The 14,998-nt window shown below is 46.3% G+C and overlaps 3 protein-coding genes across 4 annotated transcripts; 1 reads left to right on the top strand and 2 right to left on the bottom strand.

Annotated features, from left to right (window-relative positions):
- Positions 1-2,785: 2,785 nt before the first annotated feature.
- LOC120656647 (SNF2 domain-containing protein CLASSY 4-like) lies at positions 2,786-8,114 on the top strand. The gene is made up of 4 exons (XM_039934816.1): positions 2,786-5,054; positions 5,274-5,414; positions 5,523-7,377; positions 7,686-8,114. Exons 1-4 carry the CDS (start codon positions 2,934-2,936, stop codon positions 7,724-7,726), a joined length of 4,158 nt encoding a protein of 1,385 aa, XP_039790750.1. The 5' UTR covers positions 2,786-2,933; the 3' UTR covers positions 7,727-8,114.
- Positions 8,115-8,830: 716 nt separating this feature from the next.
- LOC120656650 (U6 snRNA phosphodiesterase-like) lies at positions 8,831-11,423 on the bottom strand. Its single transcript, XM_039934819.1, has 7 exons — positions 11,287-11,423; positions 10,798-11,095; positions 10,626-10,709; positions 10,002-10,251; positions 9,748-9,844; positions 9,534-9,599; positions 8,831-9,131 (listed from the first exon to the last, which is right to left on the bottom strand). Exons 2-7 carry the CDS (start codon positions 10,946-10,948, stop codon positions 8,937-8,939), a joined length of 843 nt encoding a protein of 280 aa, XP_039790753.1. The 5' UTR covers positions 10,949-11,095; positions 11,287-11,423; the 3' UTR covers positions 8,831-8,936.
- Positions 11,424-11,453: 30 nt separating this feature from the next.
- Positions 11,454-14,558, bottom strand: LOC120656649 (protein ORANGE, chloroplastic-like). 2 transcript variants are annotated; one of them, XM_039934818.1, is made up of 8 exons: positions 14,057-14,558; positions 13,536-13,647; positions 12,932-13,048; positions 12,762-12,848; positions 12,582-12,658; positions 12,336-12,463; positions 11,893-12,029; positions 11,454-11,814 (listed from the first exon to the last, which is right to left on the bottom strand). In XM_039934818.1, the coding sequence occupies exons 1-8, from the start codon at positions 14,278-14,280 to the stop codon at positions 11,737-11,739; spliced, it is 960 nt and encodes a 319-aa protein (XP_039790752.1). In that variant the 5' UTR covers positions 14,281-14,558; the 3' UTR covers positions 11,454-11,736. The 2 variants fall into 2 exon arrangements, with proteins under 2 accessions (XP_039790752.1, XP_039790751.1); XM_039934817.1 differs by having other exon boundaries at positions 13,533-13,647; positions 14,057-14,555.
- Positions 14,559-14,998: the final 440 nt, after the last annotated feature.

Raw genomic sequence — 14,998 nt, forward strand, 5'->3', positions numbered from 1 at the left:
CGGACCGGAAAGATGGATCGAAAAGCTAACCATTCATCAATCCGTATGCCAGCCATACGATATACAGTATAGAAATAAAAAGAAAAACCGTGTAGGATGAAACATAAGTCAGGTCCCCTCCTATACACGCAGCACAGGATCCGGATCTCGGAACCAGACGGCCAGGGTTCCCTGCGCTAGAAATAAACTCTTCATTCTCGGGACGTACAGCAAATGATGTCTCACGGTCACGGAGTACGTAACGTCTGGTTGGGGAGATGAAAGATCCATCCCCCGCCATTGGCCGATCGCCACCAATGGAATACGCCCCGGCTCCACACCACGAGCCTAGAAAAGCGACGCTAGCAAAAGACCTGCGCCTCGCCTGCTTCCTCCTCCCTACGGCGCGGCGCGGGGCCCGGGAGAATAGGAGATCCACTGACATCTGATGCCGATGCGCGACGCCCAGAGTCTGGCCGACCCAAACTCCCAAAGACTCGACTGCTGCAGAGTACTACCGCTCGTAGAGTCCAGCTTCTGCTTTTCCGCGGACCAAAAGAGAGCCTCTGTCCCAGCCCCTGATGACCACACAACGAACTACTGGCCACCACGGAACCACACAAGGAGGGTACATGGGCGGTTTGGGCAGCTGGGTGACCGATCTTTCCAGTTCCGATCATGGACAAACATCTTGACCTCTACTACTAGTACTTCCCATCCGCGGCCATCTGTATGTCCTCATGACTTGTGTATAAAGGGAGACTGGGAGAGGTGCCACCGGAAATTCCAACCCAAGCTTGAGTTCGTGATGAAAATTTCTTTTGTAAGAAATACTACCAGCAACAGGTAAGATGGTTCGTTTCATGCCGTATCAATCCTCTGGTGAGCCGTTTCCATCCAGAAGAAATAAAGTAGGAGTATCCCTTTGGCAAGCAATAAATTTAGTTGGTGGCGCGGAACCAAAGACTCCAAGCGTGGTCGTCGAGTTTTTATGTGATAGTAAATGATGGGAGGCTCACCAGCAAAACCGAATTGGCCTTTGTCCTTTTAAAAAAACGGATGGGATGGGATGGGATGGGATGGGCTGACATTTGTGTAAATTCAGTCCAAAGGGCCCGTTTGATACACATGGTTAACTGCCACATGCTAAAAGTTAGCCACAGCTGATCTATGTAGGAGAGCTAATTGTTAGCCAAGGTTCAAGTTAACTACTATTAACCCGTTAACTGACCAAACTCGGCTAATTTAGGCTGAAATGAGCTGATAGTTTGCATGCAAAAGATCACTTTTACCTACCTATCCATCCCTACCTTCCACCCACCAATACCGTGTTCGGCTGGTCCGTTGGCTGCTGCTGTGGGCTGCATCCAGCTACTGGGCTCCGGCTGTGCAATCAAGCCGTTCGGCTGGAGGGTCTAGAGCAGCCGCCCCAACGGCTACTGCACATGAAAATGTGACACATGAAAACAGCAGCCGTGCTGCTGGGCGGCCGCAAAAAGCAGCCGGCTACTGCACAGCTGCTTCTGGATGCAGCAGGAGCAGCCACGAGCAGCCGCAAGCAGCCGCCAATGCACCAGTAGAACACAGTGCAAGTGTAAAATGAACTTTTACCATGACTCCATCTAACTATTAACTCATGTATTATTCAAACAACATATGGTTAATTTTAACAAACGAACTGTTCCTGTCCAAATAAGCCCTAACATTCGAGGAGGAGTGGAGGACCTAGTTCATTTTCTCTCTCTTCCTGCATGCCCAATATGTGTGGCCGGTAAATGGACCCCGCGACAAATAGTGTGAAGTCTCTCTTCCTATTCAAACTTCAATTGATCTCTGCTTCTTGTGTTCATATATTCCTGCTTGGTTTATCAACTCTAGGCGGCGATTCTAGGTTGAGAGATCAATCAATGCTCATCGTATCTGGCAGAGCACTGTAAGACAGATATATCACATTTTCAGAAAATGCCAACAATTAACCAGTTAGCATGTAGATCCAAATCATTAGTAACAAACTTCACGTGAAACTCAATGTGCAGCTAAACCTTTTCATAAATCATAACAGAGTGTTTTTGTTTGGGTTGGTGGTGTTCCATTGAAAGCCTCGGATGTACTCCGTAGTTCACATTTCTATGCTTTCCATAGAAATAGTACCATTCACTCACAAACTTGGGGGGCGTTTAGTTCCCAGACATGAAAATTTTTGAGTGTCGCGTCAATATTTGACCAAATGTCGGGAGGGATTTTCGAACACTAATTAAAAAATTAATTTCAGAACTCACTTAGAAACCGCGAGACGAATCTTTTGAGGCCTTTGACCGCATCATTAGCACATGTGGGTTACTGTAGCACTTATGGCTAATCATGCACTAATTAGCCTCAAAAGATTCGTCTCGTCGTGTACATCCAAACTGTGTAATTAGTTTTGTTATTTAATTACATTTAGTGCTTCATACATGTGTTCAAAGGGGAGTTGAAAATTTTTGGTAACTAAACGGGCTATTGCTAACCTGCGGGTTTACCACCACCACTACCAGTTCTACAGATGCCATTTTGAGGCCAGCCTACCAGGAGTAAAAGCTGTGTGGCCCTGTCCTCATACACACTACTCACACTGGCAATCTAGGCCCACGCATCGAATCAGCAACTCGGGCCCGCAGTCTACAATCTACAGCAGCACGCTCCTCCAGCAAGCCTCGTGATGATCTCCGCCAGCCCACCACACGCCGTAACGCCGATGACAGGTGGGCCCAGAGCGCACGAGAAACCTTTCCTTTCCCTGCTCCCGTTGCCTTCCAACTCTACGCGCGCGCACAGACAGCCAGAGCCAGCCCCCCCTTCGGGCCGAGAGCAAAAACCCTCTTTCTCCCCTCCCCTCCCCTCCCCTCGCCGCGCCGCTCCGTCTTCCCACCGCCGGCGACGTCCGCGCCGCCGTCCGCAGGGTGGCCCCACGAAGCATGCCGCGCGTGATCATCTTCATCGAGAGCGACGACGAAGAAGAAGGCGGCGGCGCCGCCGCCGGCCAAGCAGGGCGCGCGCTCGGGAAGGGAGCCGCGACCGCGGGCGGCGGCGAGGCCCTGAAGCTCGTAAAGCCGGAGCCCGTCGACGATGTGGCCTTCAGACCGCTGGGTCTGGCGGCGCTGGGGCCCGCGGTGGTGCCGATCCCGCCGCGGACAGAAAACCCCCGCGCGCTGTCGTCGCCGCGGGCACAGAGCCCGCGCGCGCCGTCCCCGGCGCCGCCGGGCGCTGCGGCACGCCCGGCCGGCCCGCCTCAGCCCGAGATCGTCGACATCTCCGAAGAACGCGAGGAAGATTCCGGGTTCCGTGGCGCCGTGCCGCGCCCGATTATCAAGGGGAGCGGCAGTGCCGTCAGGCGCGTCAAGGACGAGCCTTTCGACGATTTCGGCAGCGATTGGGTTCCGTCCCCGGCGGCGAAGCGCGCGTCGGTGCCCGGTACCTCCAGCGCGAAGAGGAGACGGAAGAGTGAGCGCCCCAGCACCAGCAGAGCCAAGCGTGATGCGCGCGGCGACAATCACGCGTTGGACGGGAGCTCGAGCGCATCAGGGGCTGGGCGTCGCGCGGTGGGGAGGCCTGATGAGGCCAGGACCTCAAAGAAGAGGGACGATGTGAAGAACAGAGAAACAGGCAGCAGAAGCGCGGGTGGCCGGTCGCTTTCGACCAAGAAGGCCCTCGTGCCCAGCGAGGAATCCAGGGGTGCCCCCGGGAAGGCGAGGCGTGGAGGGAGCACGAGAAGTGGCCGGAAGAGCAGTGGTGCATTGCCGCCGAGCTGGAGCGGGACCACGGTGGGGTCCAGGATCCGGTCAAGGTCGCGTCAGCAGGGGAGAGTGCAGCATGCTACGTATCCTGCTCGAGTGTCATCCGAGGAAACAGTGGAGGAGGACGTTGAAGAGGAGGTGCAGAAGCAGGAGCAGATAAGAGGGGAAGATGTGGTGGCGATGGAGGTGGATGACGATGAGAGCATTGGGGTTGCCAATGAAGTAGCCCAAGAGCGTGATCAGGAAGAGGATGTGGAGGGAAGAAGCAGCCAGGACGGCCGTGGCGATAGTGAGGATGAATACAAAGAAGGCAAAGATTCTGCTGCTGTTGATGATAGTGAGGAGGAGGCGGGGGTAAAGGAATTGTTGGAGGACGAAGGTGACGATCAAGAAGACAGCCATAGAATCTTCGACGACCAAGAAGAAGATGAAGATGACGAATCTGACGATGAGCAGGAATTGGATGAAGCAGAGGGGATGCAGCCATTCACGCCTAGCAACGCTTCGGCAGGTGGCAGTGTCAGGTCAGGAGCCGATGGCCCCCGAGTCTTCAGGAGAAGGATTTTTGAGGGGATACATTTGCTTGAAAACCCCCACAAGACTGTTGGCAAGGGTATTGAAGGGAGGACACGATCAAAGCGAAAATGCAAGGACAAGAAACTGCTCAGACGGGGAACTTTCAGTAAACCTTACAATATTGATATTCCAGACTCAACATCAGGTTCTGAAGAGGATATAGTTGTACCACCAGAGCCGCAGCCAGTGCTAATGTCATCAAGTGACGAAGGCACCAGGATTTTTGGCAAAAGAAAGCGCAGAAGGGCAAGAAACAAGGGACGGCATAAAAGACTGAGTACCAGTAGTGATGAGTCTATGGAGTACAGAGCATATGCAAGGGATGCTAGGCAGCCTTTTCAGAGGCTGAAGAAGGGCAAGGATGGTTCAAATCCTGAATGTGCCAAATACAATGGCCCAAATGGTCGGAATCCGACGGGCATGACCAATACACAGAATGATATTTCCTTCAAAAGAAAGGCACATATGATTAGGATGAAGAAGCGCGGTCGAGCAGCAAGAGCTGCTTATGATGAACTACTCAATTCCTTGTTTGCCGAATGGGAGAATCATATAGATGTTCCTGATCATGCAGAAACTGGAAATAGTTTGCCTTTGGTGTTCTCATTCGGAGATGAGGTTGAACCATACGAAAAAACAGAAAATGACAAGTATCTGGAAGATCTGTGGAGGGAATGTGACATTGCTTTTGAATCCATAAATATTGGTTCTCACGCTTGTCAAGAGGTATTTAACATCTGTTATGTCATTCGGTCTATATTTTGTTTATAATAAACGTGTTTCTGAGTTCACAGATATTGCATTTAGTTTGGAGTAGTTATATTGTGTTTGAGTTCCCCTCAGAAAAATGCTCACATTGATGGATTCTGTGGAGTACGCAATTTCATTTACACCAATTGATTTACAATCCCAATAAAAGGCTAATGCTTACCTTATTGTGCTCAGGATGGGAAAGAAGTTCCTCCAGTGGAACAAACTTCATGCAAAAACGGGAAGCATGAATTCATTATCGATGAACAAATAGGAGTTTGGTGCAAGCATTGTCATGCTGTCGATCTTGAGATCAGACATGTACTGCCTGCTATGGTAAGGAAAATGTTCAATACTAGTATACAACATGTTTCACATGATTATGCTTCTCTAGGTAGCACCAATTTCCTTATCAAGATTAAATTTACTTTCCTTGTCCAACAGGGGAAATTTTCTGCAGAAAGGGAATCGGCAATTGAACCTGAGTTGGACTGGATGTGTAAGGAAATGCTCAATCTTTTTGAAGAAAATGATGTGCTGCTATCAAATGGACGTGAAGTACCATGCAATTTTGGTGGTCATAAAGCTGGTTCAGTCTGGGATCTCATTCCTGGAGTCAAGGAAGACATGTTTCCACACCAGCAGGATGCATTTGAGTTCATGTGGACCAAGCTGGCAGGACGTACTACAATTGAACAGTTAAAGCACACCGCGAACACTGATGGAGGTGGTGGCTGTGTTATTTCTCATGCCCCTGGAACGGGAAAGACCCGACTAGCAATCACATTTGTTCAATCCTACCTTGAGGTTTTCCCGCACTGTAGCCCCGTGATCATTGCTCCAAGGGGGATGTTAGCTACATGGGAGAAGGAGTTCAGGAAATGGAAGGTGAAGCTCCCTTTTCATGTACTGAATTCCACTGAGATCAACTGGAGTGAAGATAAGACCATCCAAGAACAGGCTGCAAAGAATGGAGCTTTTCATCGGAGGTTATTGACAGAAAAAATGGATCAACATTATAGGAGATTGGTGAAGCTAGGGTCCTGGATGAATGGTACCAGCATAATTGGTGTGAGCTACTCGCTTTTCAGGAAGCTAGTGAATGGTGAAGGCATGGATGGGGATAAGGTGACAAAGCTCCTTCTTGAGAAACCTGACCTGCTTGTCCTTGATGAAGGGCACACGCCAAGGAACAAGAAAAGCCTTATCTGGAAGGTTCTTAGCGAAGTCCGCACTGAAAAGCGAATAATTCTGTCGGGGACTCCATTCCAAAACAACTTTGAGGAGCTTTATAACACCTTGTGTCTTGTCAGGCCAAAGGATGCAATTCTTTTGGAGAAGGATGAGGGCAAAGATTTCTGGGCTTCATTGAGATTGAGTGACATCACAAAGGCAAACATAGATCAAGTAAGGAAAAAACTCGACCCTGTTGTGCACATCCATAGTGGTAAATTTCTTCAAAAGTCTCTGCCAGGACTGAGAGAATCCGTTGTGATTCTGAACCCTCTTCCTTATCAGAAAGAAGTGATTGCAAGTATGGAGAAGACTATGGCAATAGGTCTTGAGGCAGAATATAAGATCTCACTTGCATCAATACATCCATCCCTCGTTGCCAGAGCAAAATTGTCTGAGAAGGAGGAGTCTATGGTGGACAAGTCCAAGCTAGAGAGTTTACGGTCCTGTCCATCTGAAGGGGTTAAGACGAGGTTTGTTTTGGAGATTGTTAATCTTTGTGAAGCGTTAAATGAGAGGGTGCTCGTATTCAGTCAATATCTTGATCCACTGTCCTTGATCCTGGAGCAGCTGAAGGCAAGGTTCAATTGGGCTGAAGGCAAAGAGATCCTGTTAATGAGTGGAAATGTCCGGGTTAAAAATCGCCAAACCATGATGGAGGCTTTCAATAACATGAAAAGCAAGGCCAAGGTAATGCTTGCATCAACTAAGGCATGCTGTGAAGGCATTACACTTATTGGGGCATCACGTGTGGTTCTACTTGATGTCGTGTGGAACCCTTCAGTTGGAAGGCAAGCTATCGGTCGAGCTTACCGAATTGGTCAGGAGAAGATCGTGTACACGTACAATCTGATTGCAGAAGGCACAGCAGAGAAGAGCAAATATAACAGACAAGCTAAGAAAGAACACATGTCTAAATTGCTCTTTTCAAAAGAAGCAGAGCACGGAGACTTGCCACCAGAACTAACATTCAGTGATAGGATTTTGGAAGAAATGACTGGCCGTGAAGACCTCAAAAAATTGTTTGTAAAGATTTATGTTGATAATCAAACAGATGGGTCACCTGGTAAGTGAAGATTCTGATATTTCCAATCTTATTATTTGCGCAGTAGATTCTGTCTTTTTTTTGTGTGTTACTTGTTATTTGTCTTACATTTTGATAATGTTTTATGTTTATATGCTACCCATTCCTGCTTTATTATTCTTTTTATTGAAACTTGTAAGTTTAGAAGAAGATGTGTGTCCTTGATAAGTACGTGTAGTACAGATGACTACGAACCATCTGTACATCATGCCGTGCTAGTAATGTGGAATTTTTCATTTTAATTGTTTGAAGTACCTGTCATGATGTTGTCTTCTTTTCTGTGGATGCAGAAGAGATGGAGAAGAACACTACATGTCCAGATACCTCATAATATGAAACAGAACGCAAGAAATCGATGATGATGAACCCTAAAACAGATGACAGACTATCGAGATGTTGTTGCTGCCAGGGAAATTTGATGGATTTTTTGTGCTCTAAGGCCTCAGATCCATTAGCATTCCAAGCTAGAGTCAAACAGGATGGCCTCTAGAAGTTCATCATGACACAACACCATTAGATGATCTGTGGCTAAACCTGCGAAGTGGATTATGATGATTGTGTCATGCTTGTACTGTATTGATTGCAATTGCTTTCTTTCTAATTTTCCATTCTGGTGCATTGATGAATATGATATGCATAGAACACAGCTATTTATTCTAGCTGGTATTTTCAATGTCTTTATTAACAAGCAGTACCCTCCGCAGTTTCAACACTTCTTGCATTTCTGTTACATGATTTGGAATTTTTATGATGATAACAATGTTCATTTGTTTTTGTGTTTCGTATGCAACGAAACTGTACAATCTAGTGCCATTTACATGAGCAGGTGAAAAAGTTTACCGTACCAAGCATAGAGCTAAGGTGAACAAGATCAATGTCCTCATAAACAAAGCTGCACTCACTGATTACCCTTTTTATTGATATATTGGCATCAGTATGCCTTTCATTTAACTAAGAATTAGAGTACACAAAGTGCCTGGCCAAATATCTTCAGTAAATTGTGAGTGGGCAGGTAACTGCTAATTCAGCATCCGACAGTAAGAATTAGCCGTCTCCTCTGCATGTTCCACTTGCCAAATTTCTGTCTAATATGCTCTTTCCAGGATATCAACCTGTTGAGCATTTGACATTTGTAACTACTGAATGTCAATAATTCACACGATGCAACAGGCACATGCATGGTCATCGCCAGAAACAGTCAAGGAAGCAGATTCAGAGGGCTGTGTTGATCAGGTATAACCATTTGTATTTGCTCAGTTCAACTCAGCAGAAGTGGGTGTTACATAAGAAATTCTAGTTGGGGAGAGCTAAAAACGGTTGCAGAATCAGAGTTTGCTCTTTTTTGTACCATAGCTATTACCGTATTTCAATAGAGCTCTTTATCATTGCGATCAATGTGTGAATTGCATGGGAAAATTTAACAGTAATGGCAATGTGCTGAAGAACATAACTTTGTATTTCACTGTTCCAGTCACGAGAATTGACCCAAACTAACAGATGTCAGTACCTCAAAGCTTCATAAATTGTAATTCATGTGTGTTTCAATCTGCAACTTCACAGATATCATGCACCTTCTTACCTACTTTACAAACTACACGACTGAACTCGCATCGAACATTACATTTTTGTAATGAGCTCATACTGCTCTGATATTTTTCAATGTCCTTTATTGCCTGCTTCAGTTTGCCGCTGATATCACCCAATGCCCACACCAACGAAATATGTGGCCGTGGATTCTGCCAAATGATCAGATGATAGTTAAATAATTTTGATTAAATTTGGTGACAATATTAGAAGTATTTTTATGAAGTTCTAGTCATTTTAGTCTCACAGAGATTCCTGATTATTTCTTCACGTAGTATGTACTGATATTCAAACCCAACTACTATTAGATATACATAAAAAAAACATCAGCTTCCTTTTTGCATCCCATTGGCCTTAGGTAAATGTCAGACAATTCCACCGTGAGGAACTATGGATGAATTGACAATTGAAGCTCCTTGCTTTTGTTTACGAACAAGGTGCTGGATTTATCTGTTCATATTAAGTTATGTGAAATCAAGGAAAGCTACATGTCCCATATTATCCTATCACTCATCCAAAACACTCAAAGAATGCATAACTTGAATATCAATTACCTTGTAAAACTCAGGAAGACCATGCAATCGATATACTTCATCTACCATAAGTATCTGCTTACTTATCTGCAAAGAAAATTGGGGTAATGAACAAAGAGTGCAGCGCATAAGGTTCTGGTCTCATGAAAATTCAATATGAGACAAGACACTAGGCAGACAAATTGAGCCATAATGCATATAAACACAAGAATGTACAGACATATACTGTAAATACCTCCGGCAAACCAGTTCTTGTAACTTCTAGTGAAAGAAACGATCGTGTACATTCGTCATTGACAAAGTGCTCCCACTTATTGAAGTCCATCCAGTACCTTCATTCCACATGTATAAAGCATCACCATCAGTGACAACAAGACAAATAAGTACAATAAAGTATACTGGGCAACTAGAATCCTGTACAGGATAATGCATCCACAGAGGGGACAAACTATAAGTCACTAAGCAGCTAAGTTCAAAGAGATGACTGACCGTTGTTGTGACTGGAACTTTTGGCGAAGCATTGCAATGAACGAGTCAATTTGATGCACCTGAACTGCAACAGGTCTTCCTAAGCTTACATGAAACTCCCTGCTCAGAAGCACTTTCTCAAGCTTATGTTCATCTTTGCACAACTCAGAAAGTGCATAGTCTGCATCAACAGCATAAAGATCTGGCACAAGAGATGCAGCTCTTTTCATAGCAAAGGCCAGCTGTTTCTTTGCATCAGAAGGTATAACAACTGCATAAGACAGCTACATATAAGTGAGGAGCAGTTCTAGATGTTTTTTTTAAGAAAAAGGTCGCAATTCTAGTTCTACAAGTGAGTTCAGTAAACATTGCGGCAGTAGCATCATACGCTGAGTGCAATTTGAAGCCAAACTGGGCGGCTAATAGCAGACCTCCCTGTTGTAGTTTTAGTGTAGTCGTAGAAGTCTATGTTGCTAAATTTTTATTGCCAAGTTCTTCCTAATCCGTTTCATTGAACCTGAACAACCAGGTTGAGCTAGGATCCAACCTATAAATTTGATCCTAGATATCTCAGTCATTGCACATGCACATCGCAGGACGACAACATCAACATGTTTAGCGCGGCCAACAAGGAAAAGCACAGACCAGGGATATAGACATGTAGCGCGTAGTTGCCTTCCACATGTGGGAAGCTCCGGACGCGACTCCCTTGCGCCATCGCTGAGTAATCTGCAACAACAGGTGGCCATAGTCCCCATATACCCGTCAGCACATCAGCAGCGAATGCTCGAAGAGAAGGGGGAGCGAGGAATCATGCCTACGAAGTTGGGGGGCTGGAGGAGTTCGGGGGGAGGCGGAGGGAGCAGGGCCGAAGGTTCCGGAACCTCCGGGGCGCCGGCGGGGACGGCCGCCGGCTCGCCGCCGTCGGAGTCGGAGTCGGACGCGTAGTTCGCCATGAGCGCGTCCATCGTTGCCTTGAACCCAGCAGCGGCTGCCTGGATCGGATCGGCTCCGGCTGGACTCGCCGGCCGAGTCGGTGGGGTCGGCGGCGCGCACGGGACGGAGGTCGCGGAGCGCCGCGCTCAACGGCTCAAGTGCAGTGCAGGTCCGGCCTGCTGCGATTTGGATTTGGAGAACCGGGAACTATTTGAGCCAGACCGAGCTCTTAATTTTTTTTTTGCCTGGTTCTTAATTTTTTATCTACATAATCTAAGAACGGGATCTTAAAAGATCGAACTCTAATCTTATACAATTTTAATCTAAAAATATTAAATATCAAGTAAGATTGTGAAAAAAGTATTATTACCATTGCTCATTACCACCCCTAGCTCGAGTTGAATGGCCAAGCAGAAACGGCTCAGGAGTGAAGAGAGCATCAATGACGCACCAGCTCAAGGAGAGCATCAATGGCATCGACCACCACATTTTTTTTTCGTTCAGGATGTAAGAACACGTACTGCATGAGTAACCGAATTCATTCATGAAGTTTGATATTGAATCATTAGCATTGGATAAACCATACGAATTAATGTACTAAGTGCAATGCAAAATACAGTTTATTCCTTCGGACAATGTACACCTCTCTGCATTCTTCAGTTCATCCTATTCGTACCGTACAAGGATCGAATATGGCGTGGTGCTGTGCTACACACGCCAGCAGTCGATTCAGGTTCGGCCTATCCGTGATTCGTTTGCCGATGCTATTATCTACAAGCAGCTTCCACAGGGTACAAGAGTTTCTGGACTAGGGCATGCCTCAAATAAAGGGATCGATCCGGGGGTCATGCTCGCTTGCCATTGCCATCCCAGTGCAGAGGCATGTTGGGCACATCACCTGAAATTTACACAATTGATTGATGTGTGATCAGAGTCTGCATTGAGAACTGGATCACCGTGTAAGAAGCCAACTTACCTTTCCCGCGCCTGAGCAATTTGGGCATCTCTCTGTCCTTGGTGCGGACAAAGGCTGATCATCATCACTGAACGTCGAAACTGGCTCTGTGAGCACAAGGGCGCCCGTGCTTGAACAGCGGGCACAGGCCAGGTATCCTACAGCCATGGACATGGAACTCTTAATGTCCAAACAAACAGTAAATTCAGCTTACAGACAACATATAGCTATGCATTAAAATTCATCCTAATATTATAATCCAAGTGTCAACATCTTCCAACTGCACTAAAACTGAGAAAGCAACGCACTAAAAACAATCCATTTCAGACTTCAACGAGTGCTTCAGGCCAGGACAGATAATCTAACTGGACCATATAGCTGCAGAAAGATCAGTGACGTACGCAATCCTCCCTAGAAACCATGTTCATTACCAGCAAGAAAAAGTTTTGGTGAGGAAAACTTACCAGTTCCTAAACAATATTTGCACCGTTTATGCTCCTGCTGCTTCACATTGTTTATCTCAACAACCATTAGGGCAGAGATAACTCCAACCGCACCGCCTGAGAACGATGCCACAATGGGATCTACCTGACTGCAGTGCAGGTAGACAAATGAAGAGAGAAACAAAGTAGTTGTGGTATATCAGTCTTAATTTCCTCAGATAGATATTTCTTATAATAGTTTAGTGGGCAACGGAACAGTGGTCCTACCTCAACTGCATGGGCAGATGAACGCTGCGGATGAAGTCTTCATAAGATGTGCCCCCTATACCGAGTTTAAGTTCCAGCTGCACAGAGCACGTCAAGTTGTTAAGAACCTATGCATTTTGTATGACAATATAACCATTGGTGGCAACATCGGTAATTACAAAATTGAGAATTGTGACTTACTATTGGTGCAAGAAAACCACCAAACACCATTATCCCAGCAATGAGGGTGAAACATGTAGCATAGTAGACCTTTAGATTAGCTGCACTCTGTTCACACGAAGTAAAATTTTGGTACCTCAGTAAACAACATGCATCATAGTGTCAAATGTAGAAAAGGAACAAATATGTACCAGCGGAGGCAAGAATGGAATAAATGATGGAAAATCTGGAAGCTCCCGATCAGGTTCTTCAACTGAAATTCCGAGTTCTGCATTTTTTATTCTTTGTTGTATTCTCAGCCGGCGAATCTATGAACAAGACAAATGAAAACTAAAGATATAAGAGGCCAAAAAAAAAAAAGATTGTGATACAGCCTTTGGCACCAGCACCACTACAACCAGAATTCACTAGAAGATGTAACTAGGAGAACTCAATCTGAGGTACATAGTGCAATAAGATCCACAAGACATGCACATGCAAAGATCAGTGGATGTCTCCAGTTCAGCTCACTATAACATGGATGCCTAGAAGAAAGATTCTCTATCAAACAGCAACCATATACCCAATTTACACTACACTTGAGTCTAATTTGAAATAAAGCGCGACTAGTTTGTCCTAGCTCTGGATCACTGGATCTGACCATTCAACCTTAATTGTGTGGCACTAACATATGATGGTACCATTTTATTCAGTATTAGCTCTTTTGACAAACAATTCCATACATGCCAAGCTTCCAAAGCTACAGTTTAAGACAGTAATATGTATATGACAAAGAAATCAAAGTTAACACACCTCCTCCATGTGCAAGAAAATCTTGTTTCGGCGGCTCCTAATGTTATCCTGAATCTCCTGCAAATCCAGCTTTGCAAAATCCTGTACTGTCTCAGGTCCCTCAATGATGCAAAACCTGCAAGCCAAGCCAAGCAGGGTTCAATGTTATTGCTCCTTCACAAAAGTAGCTCCTTCCAACAGAAAACCACACCAGAATGCTACTGCTACATGTACAAGACTACAACGTATTCATCAAGAGTTCAAGGACAGCATTTCATCAGTTAGATCCAACAGAAAGTCCTAATTTGACCCGACATATTCAATTTGTACTTGATCGATACATCAGAAGCTGCGTAAGCAACAAGGCCATGACTAATCGAGACTCAAAGCCTACTCCTGAGTCTAAATCGGTAAATCTGCAAAAAGATAGCCGTGCTCGCGGGCAGCAGCACACCCACGGAAAACAGCATGGTTCACTCACAGCTCACAAGCAAGCAACAGCCGAGAAGCGAAACTACCAACTCCTCGCAAGATAGCACTTTTACCCTGGCGACAAAGCGGCCTGGTCGTCTCCGCCCCCGAACGGTGGTGTAGGGGACGACGACGACGACGGCAGGTCGGGGGAGCCACCGGACGCCGCTGCGGAGGCCGCCACGCGCCACCTGCGGGCGGGCGGCAGCGGGCGCAGCCGCTCGGCGTGGGCGCGCGGCGGCCGGAGCCGCCCGGGACCGAGGCCACTGCAGGCCAGCATGCGGCCGGAGCAGAGCATCGCCGGCGACGCGCTCCTCGCTCGAAATCAGATTTTGCTAGTTGTTTTGCCTATGGATAGAGGAGCCGGCACCTCGACGGCGACGGATCGGGCGTGAGACGGGTTGTCTAGCAGGTTGGGGTTGTCGGCAACGGCGGAATCGGAGGGCGGAGGCGGTGGCTCGAGGCCTGATCGGTGGAGCGGGGAAGATGAGCGTGGCGGCAGCAAGTAGTGGAGCTCGTGTTTTCTTTTTTCTAGACGAATTTTCTGCTCTCGGAAAAAATGGCGAGTGGGATTGGTGAAAAAAAAATATATCCGGGATTGATTAGTGGATTCTGATGGCGGGGCACTTAAGCTCGAGGACACGCCTCGTGGCCTCCAAAGTAGTCCAAGCGCCGCCCAGCACTGGGAGGTGACCACCGCAGCAACCAAGAAGGATGGCATCATTCATCTTTCCACTCTTATTTTTCAAGTTTACTATGGTATATCTCATTATATTCTACTTGGTAATTTCGAATTCAACGATTTAACTTGCTAAGCTCAAACTACTACTCTGTCGTTTGAAAAAAATGTTACAATACAAATCATTAACCGAACCAAATCTAAAACACAGCATTATTTCGCTAGACATGTGCATATGATCATATAGTCAGCGTAATATCTTTATTCTTCTCTTTTTCCAAAATACAATATCTCGTTATCATTGTTTTGTGGGCAAATTACGCCGATCCGTCAATCT

The sequence above is a fragment of the Panicum virgatum genome, chromosome 1N (assembly GCF_016808335.1).
Source record: "Panicum virgatum strain AP13 chromosome 1N, P.virgatum_v5, whole genome shotgun sequence".
Lineage (NCBI taxonomy): Eukaryota > Viridiplantae > Streptophyta > Magnoliopsida > Poales > Poaceae > Panicum > Panicum virgatum.